Source organism: Carassius carassius, chromosome 27 (genome assembly GCF_963082965.1).
Source record: "Carassius carassius chromosome 27, fCarCar2.1, whole genome shotgun sequence".
In the NCBI taxonomy this organism is placed as follows: Eukaryota; Metazoa; Chordata; class Actinopteri; order Cypriniformes; family Cyprinidae; genus Carassius; species Carassius carassius.
The window spans coordinates 26160721-26181815 of record NC_081781.1 but is presented as its reverse complement, the minus strand read 5'-3'; the positions used below and the strand labels follow the sequence as shown (position 1 = coordinate 26181815).

Here is a 21095-nt window from a genome sequence, read left to right as displayed (position 1 = left end):
TTTCTGTACTGTTTTGTAATATACGTATAGTGCAATTTTTGTTCACAATGAAAATTCCAAAAAAGAAAAAGTACACTTTAAATACCTGTATTGTGCACTCAATTAGCCAAAAAAAAACAACAACAACAAAAAAGTGTGGAATGCACTCATCTGTGGCAAATTAATTACATAGCAGAAGGGGAGGAGCAACCAGACTCAATTAATGAATGATAAAATAACCTTAATTCATCCACTATAAGTGTCTGAGTACAGCGTATATAGTGCATCATTTAGGATGTAACTAGTGATTTGCGGACCCTAAGCAAACTTCAGGTATGGGACCCTAACACAGCAACTATTTACTCTTTTACTGTAACTCTTATTTCGCCCTCATATTTTACATTTGCATGTGATTGCACTTGTCAACTGAATGGTAGAACAGAATAGTCACAATCTTCAATCTTTTAAAAAGTCAGAAACATTAAATGAGTAAACTTTCTTCTCTGAGTTGAATAAGTTGAACGAGTAACGTAAAATAATCCATAACTCAATACCTAACTCATTTATTATATTATTCTATTTTTTGTGTTTACAATTAAAATAATTTGTTTTATTTAAAACTAAATCATTTGTTTTAATTTATTGAAAAAAACTTGACCCTATATAATAAAGCTTTCTCTATTATTTTTCTATTCTATCTACTTTTTTATTATTTTTTATTTATTATTTAAACATATATAAATAAACCTTGTAAATTGCACTAGACTAACAGGGATTTGTCACAGCACTTACAGTACATATTGTTTCCCATAACTTTATTATAATAATGAATAATTAATAATTATTAATAATTATATTATTTTAACAATAAACAAATCATCACCATTAAATACATAAAAGTGGCACATTTTTATTTAGTTACACGTGAAGATAAAATAGCATGAATTTAAATAAACTAAACATGATGTTTTGTGATTACAACAACTACATTGCAGCTTAGAAACTGTTTAATACTTGAATGATCTACACCCAAGCTCATATTTTACAAAAACATGATTCTCAGCAACAATGGCCAGTACAAGATCTGCAATAGAAGTTATGTAGAAAATTTAGTATTTCAGGATGTAAATTATAACCATAAATTCTAAAATAGTTAATCACGGTTGGGCCATTGAGAATTACAAACTTGATCATGAAATATAATTCTAAATGCTGTACTCAGTTAACATGGGTGACTTGGCACTGCTTTTGTGGTGTTAAACAGCTTAATAAACCATTCACAAAACACACAATTATTTTTAAAACAATTCTAAAATGATTCTTTAATAAATTTTAGTGTATTGAATTGAACACAAACTGTCACAAAATAATTGATTTATGAACAATTTACACATTGATTTATGATGCTTGTGAACAAGGCCCACTGTCTATATTATTTTGTACAATCAATCACTTACTATTACCAGTGCAACATGATAGATTAAATATACAACCTAAAATTCATCAGTTTGTTTTAATGCAGATTGTTCAGGTAATTAATTAATTTTCTGTCCTTTTTTGCTGCATTGCAACTTAATTGACTCCAACTTTTTGGATTCCAGTTGTTGTGGCCTAAAATAACATATAGGTTTCAAGTGTCCTGCCCATCACTGTCCTCCTGCTGTTGGGTGACTGGTGGGTTGCCTGGATAATCTAGAAGTGAAATAGGGGTATCCTTTGCTCCTGTTCGCTCCCTCTCACGTCTAGTGATTCCTCTGCTGCTTGCCTTCGAAGATATTGTCTGACCCCGGAACAGCTGAGCCTGACGTTGACATAGACCAACTTTGCTGAGCAGTATAAAGACATCTCCTTGGAAGGCCTTGGTGAAGATAGCATATAAGAAAGGGTTAGCGCAGGAATTCAGAGGGTAAAAGAGCACCAAGAGGATCTTGGAGTTTGACACAGTGATGAGGGGGTGGTCCAACGCAGCAGTCACAGCATAAATTGAAATTGGTGCCATGCAGAGGAAGTCTGTAAAAATGAGCACAGCCATGCGCTTGGCAATGTTGGTGTCTTTGTTGGCAGACTGATGACTGGGGTTGTGAACAGCACAATAGATCTTGATGTAACAGGCACAAATGACTACAAAAGCCAAGATGTTAAAAACAAGCACACATAGTATGTAGATCTGGTTCACAAGTGTCTGGGTGTCCATGGGCAGACAAATGCTGACCTTCTGGTAGCTGCTGACCCCAATGAGAGGCATAAGAGCCAATAAGAGGCAAAAGATCCAGCCTACCAGCATTATGACTGAAGCATGGGACAAACGCAACTTACGGTCCAGTCTCATGGCGTATGTGATAGCATACCAGCGTTCCAGAGTAATAGTGGTCAGTGTGTATACTGAAAGTTCACTAGCAAAGACAGAGAAAAACCCAGCTAGGTTGCATCCCGGACCTGTCTGCCAATCAATAGCATGATTATAGTATTCAGAACGTGTGTGGAGGTCCACAGAAGCAATCAGCAGAAGGTAAATGCCCATACACAGGTCAGCAAAGGCCAGGTGGCACATTAAAAACCTTGAAACTGACACTTTGTAGTGGCTGGTAAGCAGCACCAACAGTACAAGCAGGTTGCCCAACACAGCAAGCAAACTGACAAACCACACAGATACCCTCAGAAAGCTGAAACTCATGATGTCCTCACATGGGTTGAACTCATCAGGAGCAGGAAAACAAGCAATCTCCTCTCCCTCCTCACACACAATGTAGTCATAGCGGCTGTCAAACTCAGGGCTGGTGTCTTCCTGGGGGTTCTTCAGCGTTTCGCCAAAGCCAACATCATCATCTGGGTGCCCGCCAAAGTAGGTGTGGTAATGCGGTCTGCTGTAAAAGTCTTGGTGGTCGTAGGTGTCCCTAAAGAGGTTATCAGCTGATTCAATTCCAGGTTCCATGCTGCTGTGCTTGCCAGGGATTGTAAAAGTTCCCACAGATCTCTTCTGAAGTTGGTTATACCTGGCAGTTAGGTTACATATGATGTCCTCTAAGTACCTGCCATTTAAAAAGCAAATATCCTTATGCTTGCATGCCAAAAAATATATTTTTTAAAGGCCTTAAATCTTCATTGCATGTTCATTAAAACTACCACAATATTCAGACTTTTAAATAGAATAAGACAACCAATTATATGACACATAGTTTAGAGAGTATTGCAATGAATAATCAAGGCCACAAACCCTCTTTTTTTCTTCAAGTTTTTGAATGCACAGCAGTGGCTGGGGTAGGTCAGGTCTGCCGTAATCATGTGTCGGAAAGTCTTGATCGGTGGTAGTTTTTTGAGAGTCCAAACATTCCGAGCACAGAGTTCCCGAAGTGACTCCAAACCTCTGGTAGGTAGGGAAGTGACAGCCGATTCTGATATATCACTGATGAAAAAAAGAAGACAGCAGACTTTCAAATAATGGCTTAGATATGCAAGTGTTGGCTGTTTGTTCAAATGACTTGCCTGTTTGAGAGCTTGACAAATAATTATATAGAGGAGATTCAGAAGACAAAAATACCTGAAATAAAGTCCCATTTTCGATAAACAGATCAGCTACATTTTAATTTCATCAGCACTAATGGTGCTCTTAAATACAGCATTCTACTAATACTGGAACAATACTAGTGCTGCTGTCAGTGTGTTCTGGCACAATATTGTAAACAGTTGGTCAAGTCTTTATGTGCATTAGGGCTTGCTGGCTTTTTTTTTGGGGGGGGGGGGGGGTCTGTGGAGGAATAGGGTAAGATGTGCTGTGTGGGCTTCAGTATTAGATAACTTAATAAATTTACCATTGCCTGTTTTTTTTTCTTTTTCTCTGAAAATCATCAGTCCTCCCTATAGGATTATAACCCTAAGCCAAAACTGCCCATTATGAAATGAACTTGTTGTTTTTGTTTTAAACAGATGTCCCAAAGAGTCTATTGTGCAACATGAGTTTAAAATTAAGAAGACAGAAAAAAAAAACAAATTGCAGCCTGCTTGTCTCATTTTTTCATTTTGAGATAGTTAGCCAGTGACCTCATAGTAATGATTTCACACTAAGCGGACTCCTGAGAGGGTAGCCGAGGGGCCACATTATTAACTTATTAAATTATTATGATTTCAGCAGGCCCATATTAGCAGACAGATAAGATTACTATGGTCAACATCCTGCATTCAGATGAGAATATATTTTTGGACTTACAGGAAAATTATTGGTAACACTGATGAAGAGTTGGCTAGATTGATGAAGTCTGTTGCAGATATAAATATATAATCTTTGTCAAATCAGTTAAGCAACCTGTTATTTCCATTTTTTTTAAAGGAGAAAATGTTTTCCATTTAAGTTAAATAATTTTTTTTTTTTTTGCATTTTTGTCTCATGTCATTGTACAATTCATATTGAAATGCTATATATTACAATCATAACACAATCTTAATCTTATAATTTACAGTTAATTTATAATTTACACATAAACACACACACACACACACATATATATATTCACGTGAAACCCTATTGAATAACGTTTTTTATTATTAGTTTAAGGGCTGGGCGATATTACGATATAAATCGGATGGACGAAATTAAAAGTCTATTGATTCATATTGTGCTCTATCATTTATTTTGTGGTGAGGCAAAATACATTGTTTATGGCAATACGTTTTCATTATTTGAATGACGGCAGTCTTACATGCATTACACAGGATGCAAGCAGCCTGCCCCCCTGTGAATAACACAGGAGGGCAGGGTTTCATATTTTATTGAAGCTTCCCAGGACGCCACCATTGATTAGCGGACCCCCACCTGCTGTTAGCATTCCACTGACTCCCATTCATTTTGGCGTCACTTTGACAGCGAATAACTTTAGCTCTGAGTAGTTTAAAGACTCCATTTGTCCGATAATTATATAAAAACGTCAAGGGAGAAGCCCATAGAGAGTCCATAAAAGCAACGGGACAAAATTGTTCAACGACGTCTTTGCAAGATTCGGTGGGTGATTCAGATTTCTCTTGGCACAGCTATTAGAAGACTTACAATTGTCAGACAGGTTGCTCATGTCACATCTACGTCATCAAGCTCAGTTTGAGTCTGCGCAGTACGCTCAACCCCAAGGAAGCTTGTGCTTCAAATTGACTTCACTTGTCTCCGTTGTCAATGGAGTCGCTGTGTCCATTTCTTTTACTGTCTATGGAATAACAGCATGCATGTGCTCACGTCAAGTTGCTGTATGCGTGGTCACGAAAACGTAATGTTTGCATGCATTTAAAACGAGCGCCAAGAAAGTAACAAAAACTTTTAAAATACATTTTAATGGGCATAATTAAGTATGAAAATAAGGATATACAGTCATACCCAAAATTATTCAGAGAACAGATATAATTTTTTTTTTTTTACTAGTGGGTGCAGGACACTAGAGTTCATTAATCTAAGAGAGGATAGCAAAATAAAGTAAATTGTGACAAATTATACCCAAAAATTCTTCATACAGTGGACTACCAGTAAAACTGATACAAATTTGGGACCAAAAATTATTCAGACCAATCTGGGGAAAAAATTAAGTTCATGTTTGCATGAACCTGGATGACGGCATACCCAGGAGACTACAGGCTGTCATTAAGGCTAAGGGTTGTCCAACTAAGTATTGATAGTTGTGTAAATACTGTCATACTAACAGCTGTCTGAATATTTTTTGTTGATTGTAATCCATTACATATCTTTCTATCAAATTATCTAATATTATCAAGATTAATTTGTTCTGACACAGTTTAACTGTGCGTTCTTGTCATATTTTATTACCATCTTCTAAACTATAGAGAATAAACTGTGATAATGTGAATTGTTGAAGGTGTCTGAATAAATCTGCGTTTGACTGTATCTATTTAATAAATTAAATTAACCAGCTAACATAATACATACTCTGGTTTCTGTACTTAATATTAAAAAAATTTACAAGTGCTATAAATATATTGGTATCAGTACTCTGTATAAGCAAGTACTAAAAATAAAATTATCGGGCGAGTACTGAAAAAAGTGGTATCGGTGCATCCCTAATATATATATATAATTTTTTTTACAACATTTTTTACATTTTTTTTTTTTTCATAACCAAAACGCAGCAAAATCATTTATGGACAAGGACAGTAAACCTTGAGTATAAGAGCCTAGAGAGAACTACAGACACTGAATCTCAAGTGCTTTCAGGAGGAAACAAAAGGCACTCACAGGAGCATTGGCCCACTGCTAGTCCCAGCAAACATTCTTTCATCCAGCCATGTCAGCAGTTTATTTCTATGCAGGTACCTGTAAAGAAAATAATAATAATAATAAAAAAGGTTCAGTTTGGTGATTATAGTTCTGCCATTAAATGTTAAAGATTAAATTAAAAGACTTTTTGTGGTGCTTGTTAAGCCACAAACAAACCCATAAACCCTAAAGTATTTAGTATGTAACTTTTCCCAAAATATTTGTGCTATATAAATGCTCCTTGTTAAGAATAGGTGCACAATTATTTGTTATAAATCATCAAATTGAGGTCTTTCATCTGGCTAGTGACAAAAATCACACAGATTTATATTAAAGCACACATAGGATATAACCATTTAGCAAAATGCCACAAAACCTTAGCATCACATTTTCTTTAAAAATGCAATCTCAAATAATTAAATTCTAAATAAGTTAATTAAAATATTAAAAGATGCTCCTTTAAATACACAACAATTTAAGAATTTTTTGATATTTTCCTGCAAAACAAGACAAAAAATACTGAATGCTGAAGAAAATGTCTCTGTGCAATTTGGTTTCTAAAGTGACATGAATTTCATAATCATGCAGTATGAATTCTCCAGTGCAATGTAACAGCCCAACAAGGCTTGCTGGGGGGCCCACATTTACAAGCAATTTAGCAATCCAGAAATAGAGTTTAACCATTCCACTTTCATCGGGTGCTTTTGTCCTGGTTTAGCAGTCCAATGTAAACATGCAAAACCAGAGACATTAGCAACAAATTACAACCTAAGGGAGTTTGAGATATGAGGGAGATTGATATTAATATCCTGTATTCTCAGCAGAGCTTAAAGGGATAGTGAACCCCAAAATGAAAATTTTGTCATTGATCACTTACTCCCATGTTGTTCCAAACCATAAAAGCTTTATTCATCTACAGGACACAAGTTAAGATATTTTGGATGAAAACCGGGAGGCTTGGGGGCATTCTTGAAGAATTATTTTTTTCCGATTGATGAATCTGATTGTAGTGTTTACATGAACGAGAATAAAGAAACCAGGTTGATATGCGCATTTATATGTCACAAGCTTCAAATCAGAATAGTTTTTTTTGACATGCGCACACTGCACCAATAGTGAAAGTGGCATATAGATTATATAGAATTTCTCACTGTTTACACATAATAACCACTCTCCTACACGGATTCTTTCTTTCTTTCTTTTTTTACAGAATAATATTTACCCATTTATGGATATATATACATATAAGCTGCTGTGCTGTGCTGTTCATTTATCACAAAAAAGCCCCTCCCCATGCCCAAAACAGGTTGCCTCTGGATGAAGATCCAAAACAACGTTGTCCTGCTCCACTTCACAGTTGTAGAGTGAAAGGAGAGCTTTATAATGACATGACATTCATTTATAGAACACTTTATTCAAAAGGAAGAGCCGCTTGTTCCATGCATCATATGTCATTACTTTATTTCATCATTGCACATGCGTAGTCCTTTCAGTTTCATGGTTCAATCCGATCGAGTGTTTACAAGCACTCTCAGTCATATTGGAAGAGGAATAAACCACCCCCTTCAATCTGATCAAAATTTCATTACGATCGAGCTCAATCGGATCAATTAAGGTGTTTACATGAAAGCTTGTAAATGTAGCCACTTTTACTTTCTGAACCTGGACTTTCCACCTCTGTTTGTTGATAATTTCCTCTTGTTCTGAAGTCAAAAAGAAAAAAAAGAAAAAGAACAAGCAGAGTTTACCCTAACACACTATAATCTATTGGTCAAAAAAGACTCAACCCATCAAATGAGTCAGCTATTCACACCAAGCTTAAAAAATCGTAAAATGTGGTCGTATAATATTAAATGCAGAATGGAAATTGATAAACATAACATGGGCACATCGCTTTGGTTGACCAAGATGACACATCTTCTGTGTTCCTCCCCCTCCTATATGCAAATTGCAAAAGATCAAGTTTGTTTTGCACCACAGAAAGAACAAGATATAACACTATTTTCCCAAAAGTCTTCATGACAATAGATGTCAAAGTTACCGGACGATAATCATTTAAAACTGCTCGTTTTGATACTTTTGGCACAGGCACTATAAATGAAAATTTACAGGCAGTAGGTACATAGTAAGTTTCCACAGACACTTCAAACAGATGACTGTAAATTACACTAAGCTCCTCCCTACACTCCTACACCAGTTATTCTATCAGGACCCACTGCCTTCTTTGTATTAACCCTTTTAAAGGTCCTACAAACTTCTTCAGATGTTATAATGATTCCCTGCCCTACATTCATTTTCTGTCTAATCAAATTCTATTCAGTTTTAAAATCTGATGTTTCAAATCCAAAAATGTTTTCATGATTACCCATAAATGATTTACTCTTCTCTTGTCCTATCAGTGTATACACTCCCTGCCATGCCTGCCTTAATTTATTATCCCTCATCTTTTCTCAATTTTTTGCTTGTCATTGTTGTAGCGTATCTGACCCGAACCAGACAAATTAAAGAGTCGATCAGGACTGTGGATGAAACACGAGCCGAATTCCTCAGAAAGGCAACAGGAAGACATAAATCATTCCATGCCACAAGTCTGAAGCAAGATAACCAACCAACCAACTCTTTCACAGAACAGCTTTCAACATTAACACCCCTAGAACAATCATTGACAATTTCAATTCGGAGAAGAGAATGTAAAATTTGGGGCAAGTAATTGAGATGCAACGTCGGACACCACATGTAAACCCATGAGAGTAATAAACAAGATCCTTGGATTGACTTCCCCCACATAGCAGAACCAGACGTAAATTCCAAAGGGGGGGGGGGGGGGGGGGTTAACCTCTGGTCTCCACAGAAATATTTTTGTCAGAGAATGGCACAGAAACTGTCTTTTCTAGATATAAATTGACCTAAATGAACTCAAAATGACCTATAAATGAATATCAGTCCATCGCTTAACTCCATATTCATTTATATGTAACCCACACATTTGACTATAATGTTATAATCACTTATTGTGTATGTTTTTTTATAACTATTGGATAGCTTAAGGATACATATTCATGTCTAGTATGTATGTGTTTGAATCTGTTAGCTTGAAACAATCCTGACCATCAGTTATTTGTCAAATGTATCATATTCTTGTTATAGGAATCATGTCTAAAATTAGACCCTGCAAGAGCGGGAAAATTCGGACCACGTGCTTGATAAGATAACATATGATTTATGATACCCCCGAGCCAAGACAATATCTGACTGGTCAAGACATCATTTAAGGTGTGGCCAACAGGCCAGTTTAAATACTCAGGAGACCATAAAATCTTGCTTTTAGCTTCTAGATTTGCTTCTTAGATTCTGCTATTAGTCATGTTTGCTTTTAGTTTACTTTTAGCTTGTAGCTTTGCTTCCTAGCTTTTGTTTTTAGCCATGCTTTTAGTCATCACTGTTCTTTGAGCGCGGTGCCAGCATGCTTCAGCCTGCACACCTGCTGCTACTTAGCCACGATCAGAAGAAACACCACCTAGTCTCGTCAAACTTTATTTCTTTTGTTTTCCGTTTGAGAGTTTCGTGTTCTGAGTTAGGTTTTCTAACGCCGTGTCTCAGAGTCTGACCTCGAGTGCCCGTTCAACTTCAACCAGCCCACACAACTCTGCATCGTCAGCCAACGCCCCATCACGGGCTTCCCAAGACGTCACTTCAACGACTACTGAACTTCCAGTCAATCAGCAACATCGGGAAACCCCCTTTCAACGACAACAAAGGAAACCCCGTTACACAGGAGACGCAAGTAATACCTCCAGACTCTGATCTATACTTGTGTATCTAATATAATTTTAACCTCATTGAGGAACTCAGTGCGAGGGTTAATTAAGTGATTGATGGTTGTTCATGTCTATGCAATTTCACGTATTGCTGTAAACTTAGGATTCCACATTTTCATTCTCTTAAACTCATTCTTCCCTAACTTTTCTATCTTCCTGCAACTTGTATGAATGTGTGAGTGCGTGTGCTTATGTGTTAGATTAGCTTATATGTCTTAGATTTATCTAATAAAGCCTTATTCATATTGAAAGGAAAAGTATCTTGTGTTTTGTGCTTACAAGTTAATGTCTTAAACTGCCAATCTTGTTACTGTGCTAATTGATATTTTTTTTGACTATACTTTGGATATTTAATATCCAGTGCAGATTTGATGTTAAACGGCTCGTTCAGAGAATCGCAGGGCGTCTCAGTAATCTGTCACCACATTATTTAGCTTATTTAAATTCTCACCAGTATCTATAAAGACATGCCATACTGTACAATCAAAACATCCGTTAAGACAGTAAGGTGATTATTAATTTGTCATTGTCATTAGGATATGTCCCCAAAACCTTCAAACTGGCTATTATGAAGCCTCTCATCAAAAAAAAAACAGAACTAGACCCCAAAGAACTAGTTAATTACAGTCCGATCTCAAATCTTCCTTTTCTTTCCAAGAAACTAGAAAAGGTATAATCCTCACAATTATATTCCTTCTTAGAGAAAAATGGTATCTGTGAGGATTTCCAGTCAGGATTTAGACCATATCATAGTACTGAGACTGCTATCATTGGAGTTACAAATGACCTGCTCTTATCATCTGATTATTATCATCTGGTTTTATCTCTCTTTTAGTGCTTTTGGCGCTTAATGCTGCGTTCAGACATTATTGACTACAACATTCTCTTGAATAGACTAGAAAACTTTGCAGGCATTAATGGAAGTGCATTAGCATGGTGTAGGGACCCTGTCGAACAGACACAAATAAACCTGTGAATCATCATGTGAGCTGTTGAAACTCTACATTCCAGAGACATCTAAAGCTTTTCCTCCTAATCATTTTGCAAGTCATTAAATTAGTCAAAGGAATTAACCAAGGCACCCAATTGCCTCAAAGAGATGTCTAAAGCCATGATAAGACCATGAATAGTGATAATCCAAGAATCAAAGCCATTTTGTTTAGAACCATGCCAGCAAATGGTTGATTGTCACCTGCTGACCCGTTCATGTTTCACAGGAAGAGCCATAACATTTAACTGAACAACAGAACAAAGAACATTGTATCTGAAAGGATCGAGTGACAGACACCACAGGACTGTCCCCACTTTCCCCCTCCTTTCTCTACATTACAGAAAAGAGTGTACTTTTTCTTTGTAAAAACGAAGGAACTCATATAGATGAGTTCAAAAGACAATCATTTAAAAGTATGAAAGGACAACTAGATTCACAAATAATATGTGTAATGTCTTATAGACACTAAGTAGACAGCCTAAAGGCCCTTTTTACCACCGCGGCGTCTGTAAAGTGCATTTGCAGCTTTTGACCGCTGAGTGGCGCTTTAACCACAAGTTATCAAACAAGCACATCACAGCACATTTTCGCAAATAGACGTCAGTTTTGCCTCACTGAAGTGTTACATTTAACGGCTTCAGTCACGGAAAATGAAAGAAAAAGACTATAGTTAAAATATTTTATATATTTAAAATGTAATATTCACAGATGAAAGTTTGGTACTTAAGAAGTTATGTGCATTTATTAGAACGAATTCAAGCAGGATAAATGTCAAGCCTGTGCCTGAACCTGTGATTATATTTTCTCTAAGCTACATGGTATTAAACCATATTTTAGATTTGATACATTTAAAAGGTGTGCAGTATTATTAATATTATATAAATTATGTGTTATATTATTCAAAAGAAATTGTGGTTTACTTTGCATCTGAGCATTAAAAGTGGTAGCCTATTTTAGGGGGGTAGGCTACATGGATTAATATGCAATGTCAATATTTTCATATATTATGCCTATATTTTAATTTATATTTTAAAATTCCTTTAATAAAACAACATGCATTTTTGTTATTCGTTACCTGTCCTTTATTTTGACAGATAACTTCTTGGAAAAAAGACATTTGTCTGTAAACCCTCTGGGCTTCTTCGGGTCAAAAAAGACCGAAACCATGTACGTTTTAAATTTTTAAATTTTTTTGCTTCATCGGAGGGGGATGAAACTTGGTGACTTTTGTTGTATTACCTATGTGAACACACAAAAAAATCAAGGAGATGATTCTGATATGTTAAAGGGTCGTAAAAAAAAATTGCACACTTAGCTTCCTACGGGTCAAAAACGACCCACATAGGAAATGAATGGGAAATACAAGAAAATCCGAAAACTCAGAGAAACTTTGGTGGTACAAACTACAGATCAGCCACTGTGCAGAAAAAAAGTGTACAGCAATGAAGGGGTGACACTCTAAAACATCAAGAGTGCAAATAAGACACCCTCCCCCCCACACACACACACCCACACACACAAACACACACACACACAGAGAAATTAACTGGTAAGACTGAAACAGCAAATTTTGCTATATTTTACTATATAATCATAATAACTCCAAAACTATAGCAAGGAGAGTCAAAAGGTAGGTATCGTTTGAAAGAACTCTTTTTAAATTTTTCAAAAATATAAATTAGATTACATTTAGACATTGTCCTGCAGAGAAATTGCGGATAAAAGACAAAATATATATATAATTTGTATTATGATTTTGCATATCTTTCTTATTTGTCATGGAATAACTCAGGAAGGAAATAAGGTAGGAGGAAAATTCTTTTTTAGTGAAGTCCCCCTACATGTTAGCTGCATCTGGATAAAAAATAATAATAATTTGGATAAAGGAATCAAAAGTTACAGCATTTGGAACAGAGATAGCCTTTTTGTACAGTCTTTGACGCCCCCTCATGGGCAATTGTTTCTCCATGAAGAATATCTAGTCATAAAAGCAATAGATTATGTTAATTTTAGGCTCATTGTAATTGTAATAATATGCTGTAAAAAATGAAGTGCCATTTTCAATGATCTGTGAATGTTTCATGAGCTGTATGATGTTTTTGACACATTGCAGTACATTATTTTATAGATTATGAAAAAAAAAGAAATTGTATTTATCACCAAATAACTCAGCAATACTTAAGATTTTTTCAAAGTGGATACATTCACTGTAAAGGTCATACCCTAAGCTTTCAAATGACATCAACTTTGTGTTAATCAAGGCAATATTTTTGAAAAATATGGTAATGAATATTTTCGCAGCTAGGTGGCGCCTGCTGGCGGTACACTCGGTTTTAGAGGGATTACTCAGCACTCGTTAAGAGTTAATAAATGTGATTAGATGCATTAAAAAGCTGAGATCCTAAGCTTTAAAATGATATATAGATTGTGTTGTTCCATTCAGTGGTTGCTTAGTAATTCGATTTTTTTTCTTTCCAAATGGGAATAAAAAAAATAAAAAAAAAAAAGCTATGGCAGCCTATAGGCGGTTACAGGACATTACACACATTTATTATATTTTAAAGCCACTGGATGGCGCTCTTCTCACTTGAATTTTTTTTTATTTTAGGCCTGCACTCTATTTTGATGTGCAATGGTGCATTTATTGAAAAAAAATTAAAATTAAAATAAAATAAAAATATATATATTAATTCTAATGGAAAAAATTGCTCATAAAAAATATATAATTAATGCAAAGTATCATAAAAATCTTTAAAAATTCTAAATAATATACAAAAAATATTATTGAACAAAAATATATTTGATTGGTTTTCCTGGGAAAAAAAAAGTTACATTTTTAAGGCTTCGGTCTTTTTTGACCCGGAGGAAGCTAAGTGTAACCCATTTACGAAGAAGCCCAGAGGGTTAAGAAATTGTTGCATGTTTAAACGTGAAGCGCTGTATTATTTCGTTCACATTAATTATGCCTAATTAGCCTAAAACAAGAAACGAATAAATTAAACCTGCACTATTTAGCTAAATCTTTGAAACTCTAAAGAGTGGACGGATTAATAAACTCAAGTTCTCTCATTATAATCAACAAATTGCACACGATGTAAAAAAGAGCTTCATTAACTGACAACATAAGTGATTTTAAAGGGAGCCTTCTTTACTTGCTTTTAGTGCTGGGCGATAGCATATGGCCTAAAAAAATCCGATTTATGATTTAAATCGATTTTAAAATCAATATTCAAATGACAAAGAAATTTTTCAAAACAAGTTTTAATATAGTTATAAACTTATAACTGAGACAAGATGATAAAAAACGTCTTGGTTACGTATGTAACCCTCGTTCCCTGAAGGAGGGAACGGAGACGTTACGAATGGGATCTCGCCCGAGAGCCCAATCACCTTCGAGTGGTACAAAATGAGCCAATGGTACACAAAGTACCTTGGTCTGCGGAATTTGCATCGCGAGCTCCGCCCCGCAGAGCGGGTATATAAGGAGCAACGCGAGCAACTCGCATTCAAGTCTTCGCTGAGCAGCCGAGCCAGTGACCCGGGCGTTCAGCGGAACAGCGATGTGGCAAGGGGAAGTAACGTCTCCGTTCCCTCCTTCAGGGAACGAGGGTTACATACGTAACCAAGACGTTCCCTTTCAGTCGGTCACGTTCGACGTTACGAATGGGGTCCCTTACAAAACGCCACATGGCTGTCTTCCAGCGACCCGTGAGAGTGATAGCACCCTGTCGTGAGGCCAGCACGAGTGAGGGCATATAGCTCACACAGAATACACTGGGTAGCATATTCCAGCTGGACATATGCTAGTAGGCTGCCTGCCCGTGGGAGGACTTACAGAAGGCAGGTATCTACCAAGGTGGTGATACATAAAAACTCTGAGGTACCCAGCCCGCAGGGTGGAAGTTTCAACAACAGAACTGGCAAGGGGGTTGCCAAGGGAAAGACACATGCTGCGGAGAGACTTACTGTGGACATACACACGTTGGATTACCCAGAAGGGGAATCAAGACACATGGAGGCACCTAGTCCCACACATGGCTGACCAAAGGGCATGTACACAAGTGTTGGACATCAACAATGCTGGAGGAACCCAGGGTTCTGACTGAGGAACTCACCTGAGGGGAATAGCGCACGCATCCAGTCCGCGGAGTGGAATGGCGCAGCAAGCGGATTGACACCGAGCAGGTCCTTACTGGCCCGAAGGGGCGAGTACCCGGGAGGACACGGGCTCTACACAGAGATTATAAAATCTCGCGAATGTGTTAGGTGTCGCCCAGCCCGCAGCTCTACAGATGTCTGCTAGCGAGGCGCCATGTGCCAGCGCCCAGGAGGAAGCTACGCTCCTAGTTGAGTGAGCTCTCACCCCTAGGGGGCATGGCGGGTTCTGAGCCTGATAACCCAGGACAATAGCATCCACTATCCAGTGGGATAACCTCTACTTGGAGACAGCCTTTCCCTTCTGCTGGCCTCCGTAGCAGACAAAGAGCTGGTCTGAGGTCCTAAGGCACCGAGTTCTGTCCACGTAGGTGCGGAGTGCACGTACTGGACAGAGCAGCGCCAGGGCTGGGTCTGCCTCCTCCAGGGGCAGCGCTTGCAAGTTCACCACCTGATCCCTGAAAGGAGTGGTGGGAACTTTGGGCACGTACCCAGGCCGGGGTCTCAAGATAACGTGAGAGTTAGCCGGCCCGAATTCCAGACACGCTTCGTCAACTGAAAATGCCTGCAGGTCCCCGACCCTCTTCACTGAAGCCAAAGCCGTCAGGAGCGCAGTTTTCAAAGATAAAAACTTTAGCTCTACTGAGAGCAAGGGTTCGAAGGGAGCTCTCTGCAGTGCTGATAGAATCACTGCGAGGTCCCAAGAGGGGACTTGTTGAGGGCGAGGCTGATTGAGCCTCCTTGCTCCTCTCAGGAACCTGATGATCAGATCTTGCCTCCCCAGAGACTTACCTTCAACAGGGTCATGGTGAGCCGAAATGGCGGCCACATAGACCTTGAGGGTGGAAGGAGACAGCCTTCGTTCCAACCCCTCCTGAAGAAAGGAAAGCACTGACCCAATCGGACATTTCCAGGGGTCCTCACGCCGTGAGGAACACCAAGTGACGAAGAGGTTCCACTTCAAAGCATAAGCATGTCTGGTGGACATGGCTCTAGCTGAAGTGATGGTAGCTACCACCTGTGGTGGCAAGGTACCTAAACCGTCCGTGACCCGTCCAGAACCCACACATGTAGGTTCCACAGATCGGGATGTGGGTGCCAGAGGGTGCCCCGTCTCTGAGAAAGGAGGTCCTTCCTCAGAGGAATTGGCCAGGGAGGGGCTGTCGCAGGGGTACAAGTTCGGGGAACCAGGTCCGGCCGGGCCAAAAAGGCGCAACCATGAGGACCTGCTCCTCGTCCTTCCTGATCTTGCACAACGTCTGTGCAAGAAGGCTCACTGGGGAAACGCATACTTGCGCAGGCCCAGCGGCCAGCTGTGTGCCAGGGCGTCCGCGCCGAGGGTGCCCTCGGTCAGGGAGTAAAACAACTGGCAGTGGGAATTTTCCGGAGAGGCAAACAGGTCTACCTGAGCGTCTCCGAAGTGTTCCCAGATCAGCTGAACCGACTGGGGGTGGAGTCTCCATTCCCCGGGGCGAGACTGCTGCCGTGAGAGCTCGTCGGCTGCACGATTGAGCCTGCCCAGAATGTGAATGGCACGAAGCGACCTCAGATGCTTGTGACTCCACAAAAGGAGATGGCGAGCGAGTTGCGACATGCGGCGGGAGCGTATACCACCCTGACGGTTGATGTACGCTATGATCGCAGTGTTGTCCGTGCGGACCAGAACGTGCTTGTCCTTCAGCAGGGCCCTGAAGCGGTGCAGAGCAAGACGTACTGCTAGCAACTCGAGGCAATTGACATGCCACTATAGTAGGGGTCCTGTCCATGAGCCCGACGCAGCATGCCCATTGCACATGGCACCCCAGCCCGTGGCAGAGGCATCTGTTGACACAACAACATGTCTGGAAACCGGTTCTAGGGGCACGCCGGCCCGTAGAAACGAGGGGTCCAACCACGGGGTGAAGTTTCGGCGGCAGGCCGGAGTGATGGTCACTCGGAGCGTGCCCTGTTGCCATGCCCATCTCGGGACTCAGTCGTGAAGCCAGTGCTGAAGCGGTCTCATATGGAGTAACCAGAGCGGTATGACCGCCGCTACGGACGCCATATGCCCCAGGAGCCTCTTGCCCTTGAATTGTCTCAGGCAATTCAGCAGTGACTGCGCGCGCTCATTCGTAAGCCGCGCGAACATGGCGACCGAGTCTATTTCCATACCGAGAAAAGAGATCCTCTGCACAGGGGAGAGCTTGCTCTTTTCCCAGTTGACCTGAAGACCCAGTCGGGCGAGGTGTCTGAGCACCAGATCCCTGTGCTCGCACAACCGCTCTCGAGAGTGAGCTAGGATCAGCCAGTCGTCGAGGTAGTTGAGGATACGGAAACCTTGTTCCCTGAGAGGAGTCAGGGCTCCCTCCGTGACCTTCGTAAAGACGCTGGGAGACAGGGCCAACCCGAATGGGAGAACCTTGTACTGATATGCCTGCCCCTTTGAAAGCAAACTGAAGAAACGGTCTGTGTCAAGGAAGAATGGAGACATGAAAGTACGTGTCCTTCAGGTCGATCGCTGCAAACCAATCCATCGGACGAACACATTCGAAAATGTGCTTGGGCGTTAGCATCTTGAACGGGAGTCTGTGCAGGGCTCGGTTCATGGCACGCAAGTCCAGGATTGGCCGTAACCCACCTGTCTTCTTGGGTACTATGAAGTAAGGGCTGTAAAAGCCGGACTTCATGTCTGCTGGAGGGACCGGTTCTATCGCGCCCTTTGCCAGCAGGGTCGCGACCTCTGCGCGCATGACAGGGGCATCTTTGCCCACCATCGTTGCGTGGACACCCCGAAACCTGGGGGGACGCCGGGCGAACTGAATCGCGTAGCCGAGCCTGAGCATCCGGATGAGCCAGCGGGAAGGCCTGGGGAGCTCTAGCCAGGCTCCCAGGAACCGAACCAGCGGGGTCAAGGGGACTACAGGCGTACCAACAGTGGGGCAGCGTGGTGGAGCAGACAGCCGCGGCATGGGAGGTATAGCGTCCCTTAGCGGGGGCGGAGTGTGGGCACTCATGACTCCAAGTAGCAAAGAGGGCATGAGAAGGCGGAGCGTTTTTGGGCCGGCTTTGCCTGGAAACTGGCAAGGGGAGAGGGGAACGAGAGCGGCGAGGAAGCACGTCGCCAACTGTCGTTCGTTGCCTCTTGGGACCCGGAGGTAGAGGAAACAGCTCTTTTAGTGAAGGTTTGGGTACCACTGGCCGCAGGGCCAGTAGCGGAACAAAAAGAAAATGAGAACAAAGGATTCTCGTCGCCAACTGTCGTTCGTGGCCTCTTGGGACCCGGAGGTAGAGGAAACAGCTCTTTTAGTGAAGGTTTGGGTACCACCGGCCACAGGGCCAGTAGCGGAACAAAAAGAAAATGAGAACAAAGGATTCTCTCCCGGCCCTCCTCCGGGGGAAGGAGTGGTCCTGCTACCATCTCCTGACGAGCTGACGTCTCCAACTCCGGGTCGCCCGTCTCAGGAACGCCGCTTGGCCTGGCGTTTGGCAGGCTTAGGGGCAGAGACGGGTTGGGCCGCCCTTCTGCGGCCATCTCCTTGCTGCGGCCGGGGTGAAGGCTGCTGCTGTGGCCGAGCGGGAGTGGAGGAGGCCGCAGGAGGGCGCCCTCAGCGACGAGCAGGCTGAGGCGGCTGCGCCGGCGGCAGGGTGGAGGCAGCAGAGGGCCGCCGGGGCAGGATGTGCTTGATGGCCTCGGACTGCTTCTGGGCGGCAGAGAACTGCTGGGCAAAGCTCTCTACCGCGTCGCCGAAGAGGCCATCCTGGGAGACCGGGGAGTTGAAGAGCTGAGCCTGGTCAGGCTCCCTCATGTCTGCCAGGTTCAGCCATAGGTGGCGCTCCTGGACCACCAAAGTGGACATCACCTGACCCAAGGAACGCGCAGTGACCTTCGTCGCCCGCAGAGCGAGGTCAGTAGCAGTGCGCGCCTCCTGCAAAACCCCTGGGTCAGCACTACCCTCGTGCAGCTGCCGGAGCAGCTTGGCCTGATAGACCTGAAGTGAGGCCATGGCATGCAGGGCAGAAGCGGCCTGGCCCGCAGCTCTGTAAGCCTTGGCCACAAGCGTGGATGAGAACTTACAGGCCTTGGAGGGCAGCTTGGGACCACCACGCCAAGCGGAGGCGCTCTGTGGACACAGTTGCATCGCAACAGAACGCTCCACCGGGGGAATCCCAGCATACCCCTTGGCCGCCCCGCCATCGAGGGCAGTGAAGGCGGAGGAAGTACCAGAACGGTTTCGGGCAGTTAAAGGTGCCTTCCATGAACTGGTTACCTCCTGGTGCACTTCCGGGAAGAAAGGAACCAGAGGGGGTGCTGGCGATCGGCATGAGCAGCCCCCAGGAACCAATCATCCAGCCTCGAGTGCTCAGGACAGGGTGGAGGGTTCCACTCAAGCCCTATGCTCTCCGCTGCCCGGGAAAGCAAGGCCGTCAGCTCGGGATCAGACTCGGACAACGCTGGCACTCCCAAGGGAGGCTACGCATCCGAATCCTCATCTCCCGAGGACTCAAGCCCGCCTTGTGATGCGGCGATCGACATACGGTCCTCTTCGCGAGCCCCGAATGAGATGCCAGCAATCTCATCCGGAAACTCGACCGGCTGCTGCGTATGTGAGGGGGGTGTGGCCCGAGGAGGTTCGCTCGTCGGGGAAGCCCACACAGTAACCCTTAGATCACCCTGGCCACCAGCCGAAGTAGCCCTCTTACGAGAAGAAAAGCTAGAACGGGGTGTGGCAGAGGGGACTCTATACCTTTTAAGGTAATCGAGTCTCGATCTCAACGCCAAGATGGTCATGTCCCCGCAATGAGAACATGAGCCATCCACGAACGCAGTCTCAGCGTGCTGGAAGCCCAAACACGTGACACAGCGATCGTGACCGTCACGAGGAGCGATATATCGACCGCACCCAGAAACACACGGGCGAAATGACATCTTTAAAAAGACGCAAATCGGCCCGTATCTCTTTTGTGAGAGAAATTGCTCTTTTAGGGGTGTTGAAGCGCTCAGGGGAATGCGGGAGCTGTCGCAAGAAACCAAGACGAACCACTGAATCGCGCCGTCACACCAACACCAGCTCTTGCTCGTAACACTCCGGTGATTGCAGCAAGCGATGTGCTGGGCTCCGAAGCGAAAGCTTGAATGCGAGTTGCTCGCGTTGCTCCTTATATACCCGCTCTGCGGGGCGGAGCTCGCGATGCAAATTCCGCAGACCAAGGTACTTTGTGTACCATTGGCTCGTTTTGTACCACTCGAAGGTGATTGGGCTCTCGGGCGAGATCCCATTCGTAATGTCGAACGTGACCGACTGAAAGGGAACTGTAATGTTATTACCTTAATGCTGGAAAGAACTTTATTTTATTTTATTATTATTTTTTATTATATATTATTTTTATTATTATTTATTTTTTGTTAATAGCCCATCAGCTGTGCAAATTTTGTTTGTGAGGAAAATAACTACATTTTATCTAAACAGATCGATTAATTTCTTCGAGGTTTCCAAATTAAATAGCCTACTGATAATGTAGTAGCACTGTAAGATCACATTTGTTTGAATGCATTATTGCTAAAGCGATTGCGTGTGAATGTGCTTTATCTGTTTAAATCATGCTTTAACCCGAAAATAATCAGTAAAAGAAACAGACAAACTCATATAGCCTTTAACATCCCGCTCGACTATTGCAGTCATTATAACCTGATCAAGCCATAGCTAAATATGTTTAACATGAATTCTTGCTGAATATGCAGATATATTACGGGCTGTTGGCATGAATTGTATGGAAGCATATGGGTAGCAATATTCAATTTGGAATGTAATATGCAAAATGACAATGCAATATGTAAAATGACAATGCATTTCTGTATTTACATTTACATTTTCAAATACATTTGTGCAACGTTTGGTGCAAAATGAAAATGAAAATTAAATTACAT

The 21095-nt window shown here is 41.8% G+C and overlaps 1 protein-coding gene across 1 annotated transcript in view; it reads right to left on the bottom strand.

Annotated features, from left to right (window-relative positions):
• Nucleotides 1–1060: 1060 nt before the first annotated feature.
• tshr (thyroid stimulating hormone receptor) overlaps nt 1061–21095 on the bottom strand; it is a 97919-nt gene continuing 77884 nt past the window's right edge. Inside the window, exons 8-10 of the mRNA XM_059513273.1 lie at nt 6206–6283; nt 3194–3382; nt 1061–3008 (exon numbers count right to left, since the gene is read on the bottom strand). Of these exons, the coding sequence (XP_059369256.1) occupies nt 1610–3008; nt 3194–3382; nt 6206–6283 (1666 nt within the window). The 3' untranslated portion in view covers nt 1061–1609. The remainder of the gene's footprint in view (nt 3009–3193; nt 3383–6205; nt 6284–21095) is intronic.